This window comes from Phyllostomus hastatus, unplaced genomic scaffold (assembly GCF_019186645.2).
Source record: "Phyllostomus hastatus isolate PE091 unplaced genomic scaffold, TTU_PhHast_1.1 phas_contig_209, whole genome shotgun sequence".
Classification (NCBI taxonomy): domain Eukaryota; kingdom Metazoa; phylum Chordata; class Mammalia; order Chiroptera; family Phyllostomidae; genus Phyllostomus; species Phyllostomus hastatus.
The window spans coordinates 22,709,604-22,731,898 of record NW_025333735.1 but is presented as its reverse complement, the minus strand read 5'-3'; the positions used below and the strand labels follow the sequence as shown (position 1 = coordinate 22,731,898).

At 37.0% G+C, this 22,295-nt stretch overlaps 1 protein-coding gene across 6 annotated transcripts in view; it reads left to right on the top strand.

The window, feature by feature from the left end:
• The window catches only part of PATJ (PATJ crumbs cell polarity complex component), a 327,386-nt gene that overhangs the window by 189,023 nt on the left and 116,068 nt on the right, over positions 1-22,295 (top strand). For all 6 annotated transcript variants that reach the window (XM_045835301.1, XM_045835303.1, XM_045835300.1 and 3 more), the window contains 2 exons: positions 1,131-1,327; positions 20,342-20,433. In XM_045835301.1, coding sequence (XP_045691257.1) covers positions 1,131-1,327; positions 20,342-20,433 — 289 coding nt within the window. The remainder of the gene's footprint in view (positions 1-1,130; positions 1,328-20,341; positions 20,434-22,295) is intronic.

Genomic DNA, 22,295 nt, shown 5'->3' with positions numbered 1-22,295 from the left:
TTAAAATCTGTCTGCAGTTATTTCCCCTTTCTTGTCTTATAATTTATTTGTATCATCTAGATTTTCCTTGGCGTTTTTTGCAGAGCCTGTCTTATTAATGTTTTCAAAGGAGTACATTTTACTTTCATTGATTTTTTTTATTGTAATGTTTTTTGTTTGGTTTGGTTTGGTTTGGTGGTGATGGTTCTGTTTCATTAACAGATGCCCTTATCTTTGTTCTTCTCTCTCCTTGTATTTTTGCATTTTCTAGGTGATTTTGTTGCACAGGACCAACACACGTAAAGCATAGCCAGCCAAATCCTAAAATATAAAATAAGTAATTTAGACCTTAAAATAGAGATAGCAAGGTGAGACAGAAGATTGAATAAAAGAATTATAGAATGCCTAGAAGCCATGAACTGTTGAGTTCTTTGACGTGTGTTTTAGTTCATTTTTTTCAGCATCTATGCAGTGGGTAATCCAATGCTCATCTCCCAGATGAATTCCATAGAGATAAAGTAGTGTGTTAGTTATTGGATATGGAGTAAGTGGTAGATTTTCAGAATGAATTCCAAACTGACAGCTAAGCCAACATTCTTAATTCCCCTTGGTTTTTGCTCACATAGCACTCAGTATTGCTGTTGTATAACCTTCGTATAATTTTTGAAAATGTAATTATTTAGAATTAATTGTTGATTTTCTTTCTCCTGGGCGGCAGATTCATGAGAACTGGAACCATGTCTGTTTTGTTTGGAATATCTCAAGGACCAATCACTTTGCTTGGCACATAGCCGGTGCTCAGTAAATAGTCTTTGCCTCCCCACCCTGCTCCTTTTTGGGGGTGGAAACAATGAGGCCAGGGTTTCTACCACGTTGTTTTGACTATCTTATGTGAGAAAATAATGCATGGACATTCTAGGCCAGTGTGCACCTGAACAATCAGGGAAAGTTTTATGTGTGAGCTAACCTTCTCAGATAGATATACAGTAATTCTTAACTGTAACCTATATAAAAGGCTATCAATGACCTCAAGTACTTCATTCTCAAAGAGGGACCAATCATTGCAGAGGAATCACAGTATGGGCAGAAAAATACATCTCTGTAGTACAAATTCAGCTGCCCTATTTAATTTTCTTTTTATTTTTTAATAGAAAAAATCAGGCAAAGATATGCAGATTTGCCTGGAGAATTACACATTATTGAACTTGAAAAGGATAAGAATGGACTTGGACTCAGCCTTGCTGGCAATAAAGACAGGTCACGCATGAGCATATTTGTGGTGGGAATCAACCCAGAAGGACCTGCTGCCAAGGATGGACGAATGCGTATTGGAGATGAGCTGTTAGAGGTAAGGAGCAGATGTGTATTTTTAAGTTTGTCTTTTGTTGAGGTAAGGGGGTGCCAGGTATAGTGTACAATAAAATGAGGTGAGGGGGAGCCCAGGCCAGTGTGGCTCAGTTGGGCGTGGTTCCACAAGGTAAAAGGCCGCTGGTTCTTTTCAGTCAGCATGCATGCCTGGGTCGTGGTTCGGTCCCCAGTCAGGGCAAGTACAAGGGGAAACCAGTCGCTGTTTCTCTCTCATATGTATGTTTCTCTCCCTCTCTGTCTCCTTCCCTTCCCTCTCTCTAAAAATAAATAAATAAATAAATTTTAAAAATAGAATGAGGTGAAGGAGAAGAATGTTGACATTATATTTTCTTCAACTATTTAAAATTATTTTTCAAAGCAAAATAAAAATTATATTGTTGCTTGCAAATGTTATTTTGCTGCTTGAGTAGTAACTAATCCCTCAGAATAATTTAGGAGTCATTAAGGAAAATTTCCTGGAAACATGTTAAAAGGGTAAGGATTATTTGTAATATTAATTTTAAAATTTCAAAACTAATTTAATTATGTATTAATTTAATATTGTTGGTGTTTAATCAACATTCTCTGAGTTTTGAATTCACTGTATTTGTTGTTGTTGTCATTTAGTTTTTTGGGGAAGGTGTTAGAGCCAGTGAAACTATGTGATTTGATTGTCAGGGAATGGGTAGTGTCTGTGAAGTTGACGATGAGGGTTAAGGCCTTGTAAGTTCCTTATGTAGGACCAGCATAGAGGTAAAAGAAGCTAAGGAGATGATGGATTCTCTGCTAATTACTCTCTAGATGATTTCATCAATAAACCAAAGGGTTATTCTTATTCTCCTAAACTTAAAGTTAGGGTTTCTGTTCTGAGTTTATCTTAGCTGGATATTCATTTGCTTGTTGACTTACTTATTCAGCTAATATTTCTTTAGTGTTTCTTAGAACTGAACACAGAAAAAATTGATGAGTACATCCAGTTCAATCCAATAGCTCACAGTCTAGTAAGCAACAGACATGACAAGATTGTGGCACTACAAAATGAAAAATGTGATAATAGTGACAACAGCTGCTATGCACTTGGTATCAGGTGCAGTAACCTCTTTTATGGCACATGGTTTGACTTCTTAGCTCTTTGTTAACCAATGTGCTCTAAGCCTTCTGGATAAACTGCTCCAACACTTGGACATTAAGGGGGGTCACAGAGGCACTGCTTTTTTAAAACGAGGACTTACTGATTTTGATTTGTAGGATTTCCTCTTCAGATTCTGTCTCAGAATACAATTCTCAGTCATCCACAATGTGGCTTGCCTAATAATATCTACAGCCAAGGCTGGGCAGACACAACTGTGAGACCGTTAGTGTCACCTCTCCCTTCCAACCCCGGTAGTCTCTCCCATAACATTCTTTCCACAAAAATGTTACATCTAGAGTTACTTTCTTCTTCTTCTTTTTTTTTTTTTTTTGTAATATAGCATCATGAAAGCGACCCATATTGGGTAACAGTGACTAGCATAATAATTAAATAAATAAAAATCAACTATGTATTGTTGATTTTTAATAGTTAACTATAATAGTTAATAGTATGTATTAACTATTATAATTCATTGCTTTGAGTTTATATCCTTTGGCTGATGTTTAGGGACTTCTTCAGAGATGAGACTGAAGTGATGGTGCTGGTAGTAATGAATCAAAAGCTAATTTGCTGAGTTATTACCAACAGTCTACCTATGCACTCACATGTTTGTGTTCGGTATTCTTAAGAGCCCTATATGGTAAGTACTGTTATTATCCCCATTTTATGCATAAGAAGACTGCCTAATGGATAAGTAACTTGCCTAATATTATGGAACCAAGTACTAAGTTTCAGTAAGTACCCAGGCTTGCCAGACTCTAAGGTCCGTGCTCTAACCACTTGAAGTATACTGTGTTCCCCATAGTACTTTAACCACTTATTTGTATGCCTGAGAATTCTGATTTATGATGCTCTGTTCTTTAGAAAATCATGTATATTTGTCACTTTGTGTGTTGTGGATATCTAGACACAGGTCGTCTGTCTTGCGTGGTATGTGGAATTGTTCCAAAGGCTGTAATCTGCAACATGAAGATTCTACTTCTATTCTGTCTTTCTAAGACTGAGGATGGGCCCAGACTGACAGGAGCACTGGTGTTCTATTTCTCTGACACCTTATTAGATACCTGTAACAAATGAACTGTGTCTGCAGAGTAATGAGAGTATTTTACAGGCTATATACAAAAGTCAGCACTGTGTAAGGGCCATGAGTACCGGCCTTAGAAGACCTACTTTAGCTTAAATCAGTCTTTCAGTTACTTGTTGCATTTTAGAAGGAGTTTAACAGAGTACCTGGCACATAGTTGACTTAATTGGATCGTATTTCCTCCCTCACAGACAGAAACTTCAGATACCTGTTTTCTGGGCCAGAGGCTGGAAGAGCTCCCTGCGTAAGAAAAGAATATTAACAAACAGCCATATCAGACCCTCCTATTCCTTCCTTTGACTTTCTGAATTTGGTACTTTTGTTGCTGTTCAGCAACTTTATTCTTCAGAGGTGAAAAAAAAAAGAAGATTAAACATGTCGATAAATTAATCACCCTCCACTCCCCTCAATTTCTCTTGTTTAAAACAAAAAAGCTAAAATTACGTCAGAGCACATTCTAGCATCACATGTCATTGGCTAGTTATTTATCTTCTCTAAACCTATTACCTTCTTTATCAAGTGGAAATTATTTAGTCATCCAGCAAATATCTTACTGTGTGTCTGTCGTCACGAGGCAATGCATGAACAAGGTACCGATTTTATATCAGTGAGCAAAATCCATGGTACCTGTTCTCATAGAGCTTGCGGTAGAGTGATTGCACAGCAGCAGCCTCAGGGGGTTCAAAGAGAACTAATGAGAGAAGATAATGTCAAGTGTCACCACAGTATCTGGCACGTAATAATACCTTAATACATTTCAGCTGATATTTACAAAATAATGTTTTGCATGGATTTGTGTTGTTCAGTTCTTTTTAGCTTGTTTATATGAATGCATTTCTCTCTGAAGGGTGTCCCAGAGGGAAACCACCTTCTTACTCCTTGGTAGCTCCCTGCATCATCTTGAAAAGCTGAGAGAATGAAAAAAAATGCACATCCTGGATTCTTAAGCAGTTATAACCCATCTTCTCATGTGACTTTTGGCTCTAGGTCAAGGATGACAAGGGGAAAAATTCCTGTGGGAAATATTCCCCTGGTTTCTTTTTATAGCTGAGAAAAAAATTCAGTCATTTCTCTGTGATATGTCAGGAATTTGTATATAGCATGGTATTCAATCCACTGTGCTTTTGAACTGAGAATGAGAAATTGATTCCATGATGAGGGCCAGGGAAGGTAAAGCCAGTGTTGCCATAGCTGTTCTTCGGCTACTGCAGAGTGTTAGATGGGAGAAGAATGCCGCGTTGTGTAAGAGGCATATACTATGGGTTTTCAGATTATATTCTGGATTCCCAGGTCAGAGCACATCTGTGTATTTGCTTATCCACCCATACTCCTTTCATTTTTGTGGTTTCTCTCCTCAACGGAGGTAACATTCTCCCTGTCTTGATTATTTTTACAGCTCCCACCATTTGCTCATATTACTTCTCATTATTGTTTTGTTGTTACTTTGCTCACAGCCTTTTTTATTTATAGTTGATCTGTTGTAAACCCTAAGCTGAGGCTAATTATAGGAGGGAGAAGAGACTGGTTGAACGTGCATTGTGGCTTCTGTGAGGTCAGGCACTCTGCTTCTTACTAGAGCCCTGTCAGTGACTGATTTTTGGCAGGACAGTCACCGTCAGCTTGGTTGCTGTGGGACTACACTGTTATAGTGGAAGAGCAGCCCCCAAGTTCTGTCCGTGGATGGCTCAGTTCATGCATTAAAGAAATCTTACATTAAGCCCCCAGAAGACAATGTGATTAAACCTCAGCTTCTTTGCTGTTTGCTTTGATGCTAGTTGTGGGAGATGGGGTTGGGGGTGGGTAACCGGGAATTGCACTTGCACTAGAGCAGGGATCCCCAGCCCTTGGCCATGGACCAGTGCCAGTCAATAGCAGGCAAGCCAGTGTAGCTCCCCTCAGCCCTCCACCCCCACCCCAGTCTTCCACAAAGTCAGTTCTGTGGTACCAAAAAGGCTGGGGTCCCCTGCGCTGGAGTATTGGCTTTCCCTAAGCAATTAGTCCCAGAAAACACCCAGGCCTGGGCGTGATGCTGTCATATGAATGTAGGATTTATTTATATTCTTCCCACAATACTTGAGTGGGAAGAGAGAGCTGATAGTGAGGTGTGGGAAATTGAAGTGATTTGTCAGGTTAGGAGCAGCTAGAAGGAACCATGTGGGTGACACAGGAAGTGCACAATTAGCTGGGCTGGCAGGTAGGGCTGTCTTGTCTGCCACTCCTCCCTGCCCCCCGCTGTCCTTCAAGATAGAGCAGGGGTGTCAAATTCATTTTCGGGTTGGTGGGGGTGGGCGACCACATCGGCCTTGCAGTTGCCTTCAAAGTGCCAAATGTGATTTTAGGGCTGTATAAATGTAACTACTCTTTAACTAGGGCCAAGGAGGTGACGCTGCCACCTAGAAACAAGGTGCCGGGCAGATAAAACAAGGTAGAGGGCGGGATTCGCCCGAGGGCCTCGTGTTTGCCACCTGTCAGATAGAGGAAGTACATTCCCTTTGAAACATTTACCTGCAGGATAGCAAAAACTAAATCTTGTTATTTTGCATGTGAATATAAAAACAAAAAGCATGAGTATTTCCCATATTTCCCAGGGATAAAGACATACAACTACAGGTAAACCCAGATCTTGTCTAGTAGTAATTATTTAACAAAAGAAAAAAACTGGACGCTAAATGACAGACCTAGGTACCTGGAGCTGCTTTCTGACGAAACTCCTGCGGGCCCTTACCGCCGCACCAGTCCCAACAGTGGGTCTTTCACTCTCTGCTCCTTGCCAGTGAATTAGTTTTGAAATCTTTTGGAAAACTTAGATGTGGTTTATAAGCATACATAGCACAGTAGTTAAGTAAATCACTAGCTTTTGTGCATCCATAGATAAGATTCTAATTTACAGTCAAAACCTTCAGTCTTAGTATTGGCTCTTTAAGGTAATTATCAAACATGGATTTAATTTTATAAAGTGTACCTCTTAATGCAATAATTACGCCGTAAGAGACTTCATGTGATAAAATATCCCATTGTAGAAACACTAGTTTATGGAGCAGAAAGTAGAGAAAGGATTTCAAAATTACAAAAAAATTCATTTTTCCTACAGTTTTATTAACACAGATAGGGTTATATTAGCTAAAAGTGTAAAAGTAAATTGATCAACCAATGTTTTTTTGTGGCAATGGTTTAATGAGTGTCACACATATTAAAATTTACATTTTAAACATGTGATTTACATGTCTATGACAGCTCAGTAAAGCAGCTAAAAAATTGATTGATCAAACCTGACTAAAATAAATGCTGTAAGCAGGTGCTGAATATGATCTTCCCATATGCAAGGCTAGAGTCACCCCATTTTGTGACTCTTAAAAATAGTTCACAGCCTAACTCACAACTTGGAAAGCCAGCAGAAGAATGTGGCACCGGCTGATTGGTCAGCCTCACACACAAAACAGTGGGAAACCTCTGCTATGTGTCAGCACTTTTCCTTTCTTCAACGTGCAACCCCCCCACCCTCATCATCACAGCATTATAACCCACAGCTATCTGTGTCTTGCTAAATCATCTTCCCTAAGTAATGCACTGTGTAGTATCTCATTTGAGTTATAAAAAAATGTACTCATTAAGAGAACATTTGGGAGTGGGGGAGCTATGTTGGTAATTGAGCTGACATTGCAAACTTATTATTAATTACAAGGCAGTGCTAAATTTTTTAAATGTATTCCCTCTATTAACTTTTACAACAACTCAATGAAAGTTGGTGCTATTGTAATCCCTGCATTATGAAAAACAAAACTGAGACACCAGGGGCAAAATCAATATGTAAACACTAGCTTTTCTAACTGTAAGGGCTTTGTTCTTAAGTTATTTAGTTCTGGATTAATAGTGATTCTAGAAGGTAGTAAGTGAATTTCTTATCTTTTTGTAGTTTGGGCAAATCTAGATTAATGCAGTTAATCCAGTGCTAGTTTAAAATATCTAAAATAGTTTTTCATAATGCAATACCATGTTACTCTTTTTATCTTCTTAAAATTTAATGCCACTTTGAATTCAGTGAAATTATACCTATCTCTCAAGAAAAGAAAAAAAATCTTTTTTTGAGGTTGTTCTTGCCCAATTTGAGAGCTCCTCTGAACTTCGTAATTTATAGTTTCCTACCCTCAATCTGTTATAGACCTAAGGTTGTATTTTCAGGCTGCAGGAAATATTATGTAAAACCTAGCTTATATTGGGAAGCCTCGTTCTTTTCTGGGTTTCCTGCAGTGAAGTCTTTGACCTCTGTTTCTGACATTTTTGTTTCTGTCTGTGGCTTGTTGGGGGAACAGTTTTGAATTATTTAGTCACATTTCATTGTCTTCGTGCTGCTGAAATATATAGGCTAAAGATCTACATTCTTACTGATCCTTTGGAGGAATAGCAATCATTTAATTTTTCTTATAGCCGTCCTGATTATTGCTCTACAAAAGCTTTATGTGAGATTTCTTCAGTGAGCCACATTATCTGAAATCACGGAGAGAAAGTGCCTTGAAAGCAGAAAGTAAAAGAGAGGATAATTGAAGAAACTTAGATTACTGTGGAAAGAATATAAAAAATAGAGTTAGGAGTGTATGCTGGGGAAGAGACTGACCATTTGAGAGGAAAAAATAGATTTCAGTGGTGCCTCTGGAGACTGCCCCCTTTTTTCCTGCAGTTTTTCCTTGGGTTTTACATGACTGACATTGGGATGGTTCTCTGGCCTCTGTTCCCTCCTTCCAATTTCTTCCCTTCTTCCAGTTCTACTCGAGGCTATTGTGACCATACTTGAAATGCATTCAGGAAAGATATGCTCTTATATTACTGAGAAAGATTTCCTTATATCAGCTTCAATGTATAATTTATTTCTATATTTTGCTTTATTTGTACAAGAGGAAGTTAGAGTTACATATGTCACCATTCAATCTCAGGGCACAAAGTGTGAAAGAAAATTGTTAATAAAATTATTTTTTAAGATCTTATTTATTGCCCTGGCTGGCGTACCTCAGTGGATTGAGCTCGGGCTGCGAACCAAAGTGTCACAGGTTCGATTCCCAGTCAGAGTGCATGCCTGGGTTGCAGGCCATGACCCCCAGCAGCCGCACATTGATGTTTCTCTCTCTCTGTCCCCTCCCTTCCCTCTCTAAAAATAAATAAATAAAATCTTTTAAAAATATATCTTATTTATTTATTTTTAGAGAGAGGGAAAGGGAGAGAAATGTCAATGTGTGGTTGCCTCTTGTGTGCCCCCTACTGGGGACCTGACCCTCAACCCAGACATGTGCCCTAACTGGGGATTGAACCCATGACCCTTTGGTTCACAGGCTGGTACTCAGTCCACTGGGCTACACCATCCAGGACTCTTTCTTATTAAGTCAGGAAAATTATGTATTACATGTCAACCCCTACCTTCCTCCACAAATTCCTAAAGTATAGCTAAAGTAAATTATAGTAATTGTATATAGGTAATACATAAGCTTGGCAGGATGAAAGTGCCTCGTATCACTCCAGAATCACCAAGTGCTATGATTGCTAACACACAGTTTTTTTGTGCACAATGATTTCCATTAGCTCCACCAGCATCCGAACTGCTCGCTCTCCTCATGGATACCAAGTGTGTGGTTCCCTCAGTGACTCCGTACTTGGACTATAGCTCAGGACTTGCCCCCACAGCATTATGTTTAAAATGTCTTATTTTGTATTGGGAATGTAGAGATAAATTTTTTGTGTATAAACAAACATTTACTGAAGTACTGTATTGTGAGGATATGTATATTCTATGGAGTTTAAGTATTGAAAATCTAAAGGTGTCCTACCAGAAAAATCTTACCTGGGGAAGTATTTCTTTTCTTAGCTTTAAAAATAAAACTCTTATTATGATATTTGTAAGACCTACAAAGTAAACAGATAATATAATGAAATTGTTTTACATAGACATCATATAGTTCAACAATTACAAACACTCTGCCATTTTTGTATCACCTACAATGTATCTCCATATGCCCATTCCTCCTCAGTTGTTATTATTTTTTTATAGTCTGTGTGTGTGGTAAAAGGTACATAAATGAACTGCACAGATATTATCTGTACAATTTTGACAGCTGGATACACTTATATAACCCTGCATCTATCATCTCCATTTCCCCAGAATCTTTCCCACTGGGAACTCCCACCCCCATCCTGGGAGGCAGCCACTGCGTTGAATTTTTTTTTTACCTTTAATTAGTGTTTTCTGTTCCAGAGCTTCATATAAATGGGATCATACAGTATGTACTCTTCTATGCCCAGCTTCTTTCAGCATGTCTGTTTCATCTATGTTGTTGCATGTGAGTAGTTTGTTCCTTTTTGTTGCTGAACAGTGTTCCATTGTATAACTATACCACAATTCATTTTCATTTATCAGTTCACCTATGGATGGACATTTGAATTTTTTCCAAGGCTTTTGACTATAATGAATAAAGCTGCTATGAACATTTATGTGACAGGTCTTTTCGAAGACAAATATTTTCTTTTCTCTGGGGTAACTATTAATGGTAAACTGCTAGAACACAAGGTAGTTATGTGTTTAACTTACAAAGATCAGCTGGCTCTTTTTCTTAAGTGGTCAAAACATTAAGCATTCCCAGCAGCAGTGTTTGAACATTTTGGTTGTTCCACATCCATAGCTGGTGCGTGTGTAGTGGATCCTTGTAGTTTTAATTTACATTTCCCTAATGACAGATTATGTGGAATATTCTCCTTGTGTTTAGCAGCCATTCAGATATAGCCTTTTGTCTATTTAAGTCTTTTCTCCATTTTAATTAGATTGTCTTTTTATAATTGAATTGAATATAGCAGTTATTTATATATTCTGGATACTAGCTCTTTATCAGATACATGATTTATGTATCTTTCCTCTCAAACTGGCTTGTCTATTTTTTTCTTAATGGAATCTTTTTATGTATAGAAGTTCTTAGCTTTGATGAAATCTTCTTTCTTTTTTCTTTTATAGTTAGTATTCTAGCTGAGAATCTTTGCCTACCTCTAGGTTGCAACAATATTGTCCTATATTTTTTGAAAAACTTTATAGCTTTAGCTTTTATGTTTATTTTTCTGATCCATCTTGAATTAATGTTTGTGTGTGGTGTGAGGTAGGGATTGAGGGTTATTTTTGCCATGTGGATATCCAGTTGTTCCAGCACCATTTGTTGAAAAGACTTTTCTTTCCTATTGAATTTCTTTCACCTTTTTCATATATTAAAGGACCATATAACAATGCATCTCTTTTTGGACTTTTAGTTCTCTAATATTGATCTGTTTGTTATTTACACCATTACCCTACTGCCTCAATTACCAAAGCTTAAGAGCAAGGCTTGAATTCAGGTTGTGCTAAGTTATTTTGTTCTTTTTTTTTCAAAACTGTTTTGGCTATTCTAGGTCCTTTGAATTCCCATATGACTTTTAGAACCCACTTGTAAATTTCTGTTTTTTAAGAAATGCCTGTTGAGATTTTGACTGAGATTGTAGTGAATCGTTTAAGGGAGGCTAGATGTCTTAACAATATGGAGTCTTCCAATTTATGAACATGTTGTCTCTCCATTTAATTATTTATCTGTAGTGTTTTATAATTTTCAGTGTAGAACTTTTGCATTTTCAGTTAAGTGCATTCCTATGTATTTTATATTTTTCAATTATCTTATGAGTAGAATTTTTATTTTCACATATTTATTTATTGCCCTTGTATTCATGCTAAAATTATAATTATAGTACTATAAACCTACACTTATGCTAACCTTTTTAGTTGTAATAGTTTTTTTGTCGATTCCTTAGCATTTTCTAGGTAAGCAATAATTCCATCTGTGTATAGGGAGTTTTATTTTTTTACTTTTCAATCTTTATGACCTTATTTCTCCTCCTTCTCCTCTTCCTTCTTCTTCTTCCCCCCTCCTCCACTCTCTCTGGCTCTCACTCTTGCCCTCTCTCTTGCCCTCCCTCCTCTCTCAATCTCAGAGGGAAGACATTTAGTGTCAGATAATTAAATACATGTAGATCTTAGCTGTAGGATTTCCATAGATGTCTTTCATCAAGCTTGGGAAGTTTCCTTTCATTTCTAATTTGATGAGATTGTTTTAAATTACAATTGGGCATTGTGTCTTGTCAAATAATTTTTCTGTGCCTATTTAGGTTATCCATATGTTTTAAAATGAAATTTAAATATAACACAAATAGACACTGACTTTTGGGATAGTCAAAACTCCTTATCATAATATTCAAAGTTCTTCACAAGTTATCTTTAACATACCTTTCCAGCTTATTGTTTGGCAGATGTCTTAACTCATAGCATGTGCTGATGTTTTTGAAAGAAAGAATTTTAGATCGGGTCACCTGAATTCTATTTATTTATGTGACTGACAATACCATTAATAGAATTAGGCTGTAATGCCTCAGCCTCCGAGGAAAACCTGACTCTCCTGCAATGTTAAAGAGCCGTTAAAAGGTAGATATTCCTGCCTCCAGTTACTTACCCCTTCCCATGCCCTATAGGTAATAGAAATTATCTACAAACACTGCTTCATTTGGTTAGTGAACTAACCTATAGCAATTGGACCAAATTCCACAAAAAATGCTAAAAATCAGAGTAACACATACACCTATTTATCTCTGCTCACTTCCTTGAAGTCAATATTTTTCAAAATTATCAGCATTTAGAAGTCAAAAGAATATCTTAATATTTTCCTAATATATCAAATTTAGAAAGATGTGAGCTACATATTACTATTCCTTTGCCTTTAGAAGGTATTTCAACTTAATTAGTTTTGCCTGAGAGAAAATAAATCTTTCATGCTTAAGCTTTTTAAATGAATGCATTCCTTTGGGAACATTGTACTGCACAAGAAATAGATTAAATTGAAGTCGCAGAGGACCTTGTGTGCTGCACTTTATCCATTAAACTTGGTTCTTAAAATCTGCTCCTTTGCCCAAAGTATTAAGATATTGGAGCTTGATGTATATTATTTTGTCTTTCTGAGAAAAAAAATAATGTGATAATTTATTTAGAAATATTTTTTATTCTAATGAAATTGTGTTTTCATGTAAGTTTTAGTCATCTTCCCTGTTTTTATCCCTGGCCTGGGTGCCCCTTACTTCCCTTCAGTTTTCCCATCTATAAAACTGAAGCAGTAGTTTGGAAAGTGAGGATCATTCTTTGCAAAGACTGGTGCCCAGGATTTTTGGAAAGGGAAAATATTCAGCAAGTACACAAGGTTTTCTTTGAACAGTAAGTGGTTACCTCTATTCTCTGTTAGTTTATCCCTTACCCCCCACAAATGTTATACTGAAGTAACTGTAGTTCCTAGAAAGAAGATAACAACTGCATATAATACCTGCATCACTTTGCATATGCTTTTCCTCAGTCCTCATACCTTTCCTGCTACTTACTTCCCCTTGTGCCTGCTAAGCTCTTGTCGTCTCCTCAGGATCAACCTGCACATCTCGAAGAAGAGAAGATCATTTCTTGCTTTATGCCTACATCCATCATATGGCAGTGCGATAATTTGTTCCAAAGGCTGGGTCATTTATTAGAGTACCAGATACTTGAGGGTAAGGACCATATCTGACTGAATAAAGTAATTCCTACAAAGTGACTTTCAGAGAATCTGGTATCTAAAAGATACTAGTGCTCAATACAGGGTAGCTATGGTGATGAAGGTGATGTAAATTCCTGTATCCTCATCACTTGTACAAAGGCTATTGAATAAGAGAATAAATGGATAGATAGAACACATAACTGTATACTTTTATTGGACTGTTTCTTGGTCTGGAGTTTCTATTGTATTTTCTGAAGCTCAGTTAGTTGGATTTAAAATTACATAGAATTAAAAATGTGTTACTTATTCTATGGCTTTTTTTCCCCTGACCCCAGATAAATACCCTTAGAAATGGTTTTAATTATTAGCAAGAAAGGCTTTTGGACTCAAACAGATTTGGCTATAAGTACTGGCTCTAAATATGTTTTATCAGTCAAATTCCTTAAAGACAGTAAGCCTCAATTTCTCCATCTGTGTAATGAGGTAACAATGCATTCGTTTACTGATTTGTGTGAGACTTAAGTGGAATGATGTATTTAAGATATGTGTATGTGCATGAGTAATGTGTGTACCTTGTATGTTGTAAGCATTTATTAAATGATATTCTAAAATATCAATAAAGAAAAACAAATTGGAAATCACTTTAGATTACACTAGAGATACCATCATAGTTGTTCAGTAGAGATACTCACAGAGGCTTCTTTAGACTCAAACAGAAACTTTTACATAAATGAAAATAATGTGAGGAATAGATTACATGATACTTGTCGCTTTTCACTCAGCAATGTTGTGTTCTCATGGCAATGAATCTAGATCTACATCATCCTGCTTCGCCTCCTTTTCGTGGAGCGGTTTTCCATTTATTGATGTATGATGGCAAATATAATGAAGCTTTTGGTTGGTGAATGTATATTTTTTCACTTTTTCTCTATTATAAGCATAGCCACAAAAGACATTTTGACCCCAAATTTTTAAATTTTTAAGGTTAAGTTCTTAGAAGTGGAATTGTTAAATTAAAAATTAACCAATAAAATGATTCATCAAGGTATAAACACTTATGATCTGTTCTTTTTTCTGCATGTATGATACTCAATAAAAGAGTTAACTATAGAAAAAGGAATCTATGAATTCTAATGTCTTGAAATGTAAATTTTAAAATATATTTGAAAGTGAAGTAAGGAGTACTCTCAGATTTCAATGTCAGCAGTTCCATTCCCCTGAATTCCAGCTCAGTTCTTTAATAATTATTATTACTGTTCATAATAAATTCCTCTACTTTAATAAAAGTCTGGGCAGAGAGGGTGTTGTTGAACATAATATAACATGATATTCAAATCTCAGGCAAATGTGTTGCTTGAAGTAACTTTTAATTTATGTATAATTAATATTTTCAATCTGAGCTTAAGTTAATTAACATTTACGTCCAATTTAGTAAGTTTGCGAATAATTTAATTGAGCTGCTCTCCAGCATAAATTTATATTCACGTTCAGTTGAGCTATGGAAAATTAAGAGTAGTTGAAAGCCTATCTCTTCATGATAGTTTTGAATAATTAACTTTAATGAAACAAATCTCATTAAAAGATGTCGAAAGTAAAAGTTTATGTAGTATAACAAAAGGATTTACATCCATTTACTTTTGTTGAGTCTTTGCTGGATTAATTCTACTTCTTCTATAGACTATGAAACATTGCAATTGAGTATCTCATCTCTGGTACCAACTGTTTACCTCAAATCAGTGTGAGTTTTTTTGTTTGTTTTTGTTGTCATTGTCTTGTTTTACTACTATAGCAAAAACCAATCCATGTGGGGTAAATGAATCACAGTAAAAGCCAACTAGAATATAATGTAAGTTTTACAAATACGATGTTTTTCATTTGGGGCTATTGTCTTCTGTATCTAGAGGTGCTATAATTTGCTCCTGAATAATATTTTATTGAACTGGAAATTTAGAACTGAGGAAAAGATGACCAAACTTAGCCATGGTAAAATTGTCTTTCTGGCACCAGGGGGCATGAAGCTGAGATAAAAGTTAATAACCACGTAGAGGATCTCAGAAGGTCCTGTATGTCAGCAATCAGAAGAGGAAGCTAACCACAGATATGAAAACTAGAATTGTGGGTCAAGAACCTAGAAAGCTCCTTTATACAGAAAGTTTTCTTCTTCCTTCTTCCTTCTCCTTCTTTCTTCCTTCTTCTTCCTTCTTCCTTCTTCTTCTTCTTCTTCCTCCTCCTCCTCCTCCCCCCTCCTCCTCCTCCTCCTTCTTCTTCTTCCCTTCTTCTTTTTCTTCTTTCTCCTCCTTCTCCTCCTTTCTCCTCCTCCTCTTCCCTACTCCCTCCTTTTCTTCTTCCTTCTTCCTCCTTTCTAATTCTCCTCCTCCTTCTTCTGCACGCCTCCCTTTTGAATGCCAAGGTAAATTACTGAGTGTCTGAAAGAGCATAAGACTAGGAGATGTACAAATTAATATTTAGAATTAGAGGGGACTGTAGATACTGTATCCATGGAGATTTTTTTTTTTTTTACAAAGAAGAGAAATTAGTTCAAGGTAAGTTAACCAAAAAGGAAGAGTATGCTGTAATGGTCTGGGTGTCTCTCCTGGAATCTAAAGATCAGGTTGTATGGGGGCTCAGGAAGTGATAGCTTTTCCTGCCCCTTCATCCATGTGGCAGAATATGGCCATCTCACAGCAGCTCTGAGAAGTTGTAGAGGATCATTAACTGTGTCTCAGCCCCAGTTTAAATTCCACTCCCCCACCACCACCAAAGGGAGAATCTTGATTGTCCCAGCCTGTGTCATATGTCACCTATCTTCAGCCTGGAATGTCCTGACAAGCAAGGCAAACTTGTATGGCCCACCACTATAGATAGTATTTGTGATAGGAAGGTTGGAAGGACCATCCCTTGTAAAGAGAAATGATTGCATGCTGGCAAAGATCTTCCATCTGATCTGACTTTCTGATTTAGTGGGAATGAGTGGCATAGAATATGCTTTCCATTATCATGGCTTGATGAATGTGGGATAAAGATAATTTATCATCCAAACTAGTATTACTGAACTAAAGGGGTTTGTTCACCTGTATGCAAAGCCCAATCAAACATGAACAGGAGTTTGCTGGCAAGAAAGTAAAGGTTTATTTTCAAGGAAATGATGCCAAACCTGGAGACAGGTGAATTTGTGTTCAAAGGCATGGCTCCCCAGTGGCTTCCAGGGGATGGGTTACATAGGGGAAGAAAAATCATTAATTATGGCGTCTAAGGAAGTTAGGGTTGGTCGTGACTAGGGCCGTGCTCTCCACTGATTGGTCAATGCTGGGGCAGGGGGTTGATCAGTGCATCTAGTCCTGATGGCAGCCCTGGCATCACTGGTTTCCCAAGGATGTGTTCCACGGGACCTTCTGCTCTTCTAGGACTGGAGCTGAAACACAGCTGAGGCCTAAATGTTGTCTTTTGTTTGACTGAAATTCTGTCTCTGTGGTCGATAGACACAAGGCTTTGTTCTTAAGATTTTTTGCTGCTGACCAGAACCTAATTGTCCTAAGGGCTTAATGATGTGAACTTTTAAGTGTGCCTGAGGATTATAGGTTTTTAAACTAATAGCTAAAGCACTTTGGGCAAATTGCTCAAGCTCCTGGAGTCCTAGTTTCATTATCTAGTAAAAGTATGTAATATCCCAGGTGTTGTGAGCTTTAAATGAGATACTGTGTATAAAGAGTTTATCTGGTGTTTGGCACAGAGTAAGCACTCAGTAAATGGTAGCTATTATTAATTAGAGTTAACCTGAAAGACTTCCCAGAGGTGTAGAATGCTTTCTTTTTTGTCTGGGCTATACTTAGAAGGTGTCCTACCTCTGTTGTTTAAAGAGCAATGCCCTGGGAGAACAGCCACTTCTCAGAAATGGAGTGACAATCTCAAATTAATTATTCATAAAATGCATCATATTCTTTCTAGTTACTCACTGAATTTTCTCTGGAGTGTTTTCCTTTAGTGATGAAGAAATATAAAAACTGCTTTTGTAGTTAGAAGTTATATTCTTTTTATTTAAATAGTGAAATTGTTTTATATTAAATAAGATCTAAGAAAATACAAGAGCTCTTCCTTGCTGAGGTTGCTAATGTGTCATTTCTGAGGTCAGAAAAGAGGTGGCTCTGTCTTGGATTTTTTAATCCAGAGATCTGCTTTCTTTCTCTCCCAATTTAATCCAGTTAAATCAGGCTTTTCTCTGCCCTGGGTTCTTTGTTCAGTTCCCCGTTTTCCACTGAACAGCAGAGTTTCCTGAGAGGCCTGTGAGCATTGGCAGGGAGCAGCTGCCTTAGCAGTAACACCACAGTTGTTGGCCCGGAAAACACACCGACAGCAAGCAAGATTCTGTTGCCAGATCTTCAAGATACAAGGAGCTGTTGTCCCCTTCTATTGCTAGAGCCTCTGAATATTCAGGAACCATATCTTGAAGGACATAACTTTAGATTTACTTTTAGGTAAATTAAAATGAATGACCTGCTTTCTTCATTTGGGCTGTAATGTTTCCCTCTTAAAATAATAGTACCATGTATTTTATTCTGTCAAAATAGAGGATCACAGCTAAAAAGCAGGCATATCCATAAACATGAAACAGCTCAAGTTTTTATATGCTCACATTTTAGCTAATCAAAAAAGAAATCTTTTGTAAACCTCAGTCACTTTGAAGGCTAGAGCCCACCTCAGAGAAAGCATGCCAGCAGTTGATTAATGGAAGCGCCCCTTCCGTTCACAGCTGTGTGATTTGGTGTGTCCTCACTGAGTGCCGCTCTGTGCAAGCTGTGCGTGACCCACTGGGGCAAGAGGAGGGCACTGGTTCCTGCCCTCAGGAGTTTCGCCCAGCACAGTAAGAAGTTGTGTGCTTGACTGATGCTTGCTGCCCAACACGGACTGACTTGGTGGGCATGGTGTACATGCAGTAAGAAAAATTACCTTAAACTTAGTACCATAAAATTCAAAGACTGGAAGGTTTGCTAGATCAAAGTTTAGGGAAGACTTTCTAAAAGCAGGGGCCAGGCTCAGTGAGGAAGACATTTGTAAATAATTGCCTGAATGCCAGATGTCAAATCAAGCATATTCCACACATCATCTCACTTTAAAATTATGGTGTGAAGATCCTTATTTGTAGCTCATTGTAAAGAGATTGAAAAATATGGTTAGCAGAAAAAGTGATTGCGCAAGACATACTACTTTGTAACTAGGTTTTGCCATTTGAGGCATTTTGAGCACTTTCTATGTCACTAAGTATGCTTTTTCACATTACTCTTAATGACCACATGACTTATTTAACCATTTCCCTTATAACTAAGTTAGGTTAAAAAAATACAAATATAAGAAAATTTCATTTGATTTGATTTTATTTTCATCGCCGTTTTTTGTCCACCTCCACCCACCTCCACCCACCTCTACCCAACCCCCACCCAACCCCCACCCCACCCCTGCATTCACCACAGTTTGTGAAGAAAAAGTTTTTAAAGGAAAAAATAAAACCATGTAAAAGCAGTAGAAGATGATTTACATTCCTGAAGGTGGGCACTTTTTATAAAAAAAGATTTTTTTTAGAGAAACGACACTGAGAAGAAGTTAGAGACTTCCCCTGTACGCCCATCTGCACGCATTCGCAGCTTCTCCCATATCAGCATCCCCCTCCAGAGCAGTGCGATCGTTACAGCCGATGAATCTGCATTGACATGTTGTGTCATCACCACCCAAAGTCCCTGGTTTTCGTCAGGGTTCATTCTTGGCCTTCAACATTCTGGAGGTTTGGGCAATGCATGATGGCACACATCGATCATTGTAGTATCATACAGACGGTAAGCACATTTTTAAACACATTATATGAAAAAAGGCAGACACATAAACAGAAAAGATGAGTAGTTTTGAATATATAAAAAGTTTAAAATCTTTTGGGTATCAAGATTACTATAAATTACGGACATTGTCTTAATAAATTCTCATGACAGTTTGATGGAGTAGGTGCTTCAATTTCTTTAAAGAAGAGGAAACTAAAGTGCAGAGAAATGACAATGTGCAGATCAGTGGATTTCTGGGAGATTGATTTATCTTGGTGAAGAACAAAAGTTGATGGAATGAGATACATATTAAGGAGGAATAATGTTAGTCTTTGTCAAGTTTAGTTTTTCTAGCAGGCTTTGATGTGAATCCCAGCTTTACTACTTCAAGGTGATGATGAGCTTCACTTAAACAGTTAAAATATTATATTTTCATTTCATCTTTTGAAGCGTTCATTTCCATATACTTTCTTATTATAGCTGTTATGGCAAAAACACCTTTCTCACTTTTGTCTTCAAATGCAAAATTTCAGATATATCAAAGACAGAAAAATTAGATGCTAATTACAAAAACAGCATTAAATACCTTTTTACTATCCCTTATATAATGTACTACATATACATCTTTTGAATAGTAGAAATTGTCATGGTCTCAGATAGGGACAATATAGTATACATCCTTAAGTACTTATTAAAGACAGGAGGAAAAAAGCCAAAACTATGAACTATTATCAATGGATGAAATAAAAAATTGATTATGGCTATCATCATAGTTTATCAGTGGGAACATCTAGAATGTAGATGTTTTTAGATCATATTTGGGTGAATTCCTTCAAGTTCAAAATCCTACTGCATGTTTGATAAAAGCAGATGGCTTATTGATTATTTACAGTAAAATGTTTCTGTGCAATTGATCTAAAATTTGACTTAAAATGAGGGTGTATATAATATTTACCTCCTCTGGAGTAACAAAATGTATGCTGTGTGATAGCCTTGACATGTTTGCAGAATGATGTTTAACGGGCCCTTCAGAATGCTGGTGAATACTACAGTTTGGTCTGTTTTCTACATTTTTTTAAGAATCTGGAAAAGCTGTAGGAAATTAAATCATATCACAAATATTTTGCATCTACTGGCTCTTCAAGTTTAGCAAAAGAGTCAAGGACAGTGTGTTCTATTAACTGCATTCAAAACTGAATTTAAGAGATTCTAATAGCTGTTTAGAATTAGTGTTTGAATCCATACTACAAAGAATATTAAGATTTTTGTCACTGAATAGTCTTACATGTAGATTCTTAAAAATAAATGGACTTCATTTTTAAATTCTAAGTATATAGATATATTGTTGTATAATATATAACTATAGATATATATTTTATATAAAATATACATTTTGCTCTTTTACAAGAATATTTTATTTTTCCCCAAACAGATAAATAATCAGATTCTTTATGGAAGAAGTCACCAAAATGCATCTGCCATTATTAAGACTGCCCCATCCAAGGTCAAGCTGGTTTTCATCAGGTACGATAGATACATCATAAAATCTGGGATCTCTCCTGGAGATGTTATTATTTATGTAAGACTATTTTATCTTTGGTTTATCTAACAAAAATCACTGTATTCTAAAAATGCATTTTCTTTTTTGTAATTGTAACTGTTAGAAAAGTATAGACTGTTTAGAGTATGACGCTTTCCTGTTATTTATGTTTCACATGATAGTATTGGTAGTTAAGGCTATTATTCATAGTTCAATTGTTTAAAAAATTTCCCTTCCTAGATCTGATTTCCCTCTCTATAAATATAATAGTACTTCCTAGCTACTCCTCCTTCTGTCTCCATCATTTTGTATATGCTGACTCTTTAATGTCTTCATCAGAGAATAGGCAGGAGAACTTGAGGAGCTTGACATTAAGAGTGCTGGTAAGAAATCCAGAGGGGAGGAGCTGTGAGCTCTGAGACTAGAGTCCTGTAGTGGGCTTGGGGCTCCAAGCAGGGCTTGGAGCTGCACCTATAGCCCCCTTCTAGCTGACTGAGCCCTTTTGGCAAAACTGAATCAGAGCTGGAAATCCTCAGTGATGGTAGCCACTACTGCATCATCAGCAGTGGAATGAGCTTTCATCCTCTGTTATTGAACTGAAATGACAGGTAACTCTGAATTATTATTATTAGGTGACGTAACTAACCCTGTATGTTAACTCTTGATCAGCTTATTTTCCTTTTGGGCCTTAGTTATCTGTAAAATGGAAATAATAAAGCATCTACTGCATTGTGATATTTCAACCATTTGTAATGTTCAGTACGGTGTCTAGCACAGAGTAAAGGCTAGAAGAGTGTTAGCTAGTATTTTATGATGGTGATTATTATACTTCCTCTTCTCTTACCTGTCAGTCAAGCCTATCCAATCCCCGGGGATTTCTGGGATTATAGGGGTAGATGTTGAAAAATTTCTTTCTACACCATCACTTCAGCCTCAGGGCATGTTGCTGCTCTGCTCCTAAAGAAATCCTGTGTCAAGACTTCTCCCACTCGCCAACATTTTCTAGCCTTCCAGTTTTTAACTCTTGTTTCCAGAAGGAGAAATCTTCCTTCTTCTTGTGCATCTTTGTGTGTTAAGATGACCTCCTCTGGCTTACTCACCTTGACATACTCTGGTAGTCACAGATCTTTTTGAGTTGTTTTGCCCTCGTATTGCCAGAGCTTACAAAATTAGACTTAGAAGGTGAAAAGATGAATAGACTTGAGGAAATGTCAGCCACTCAACAATGTAAAATGATGGGAATATTGGGGGGAACACTTTGTGAAGGGTATGATTGTCTAGCCGCTGTGCTGTACACCTGAGACCAATACAAAGTACTGTTGAAGGTGAACTTTAATTGAAAAATAAAAATCACAGCTATGGGGGGCAGTTGGCAGTGGAGTGACCAAGCAAAAAGGAAAAAGGACTTATGGACATGGACAGCAGTTTGGTAGGGGGGAGAGGGGTATAAAGGGGATACATGGTAATAGAAAATACATAATAAAAAATGCCTTTTACTAAAAAAGGAAAGGAAGAAAAAGAAAAAAAACATTTAAGTTAAAAACAAAGAATTTAGGATGTCCATTGAAAGAAGTCCATACAAGTAAAGAGTTCAAACCACTTAGCCATGAGAACTTTGTATAAAGTTATAATATTACATGAGAAAACTTATATTGCACTCAATGGGATCTGCACTTAAGTGCTCAGCACGTGGTGGCACAGTGCTGTTATTAATGTTACTGTTACCTGTTCAGCATTTGTGGGGCCTTTATTACCCATAATGGCCATCCTGTTTTAAAGAGTGCAAAAAGAAAATTGAATAGGATCCAAAGGAAATAATTTAATGCAATTAAGTATTGAGAAAACA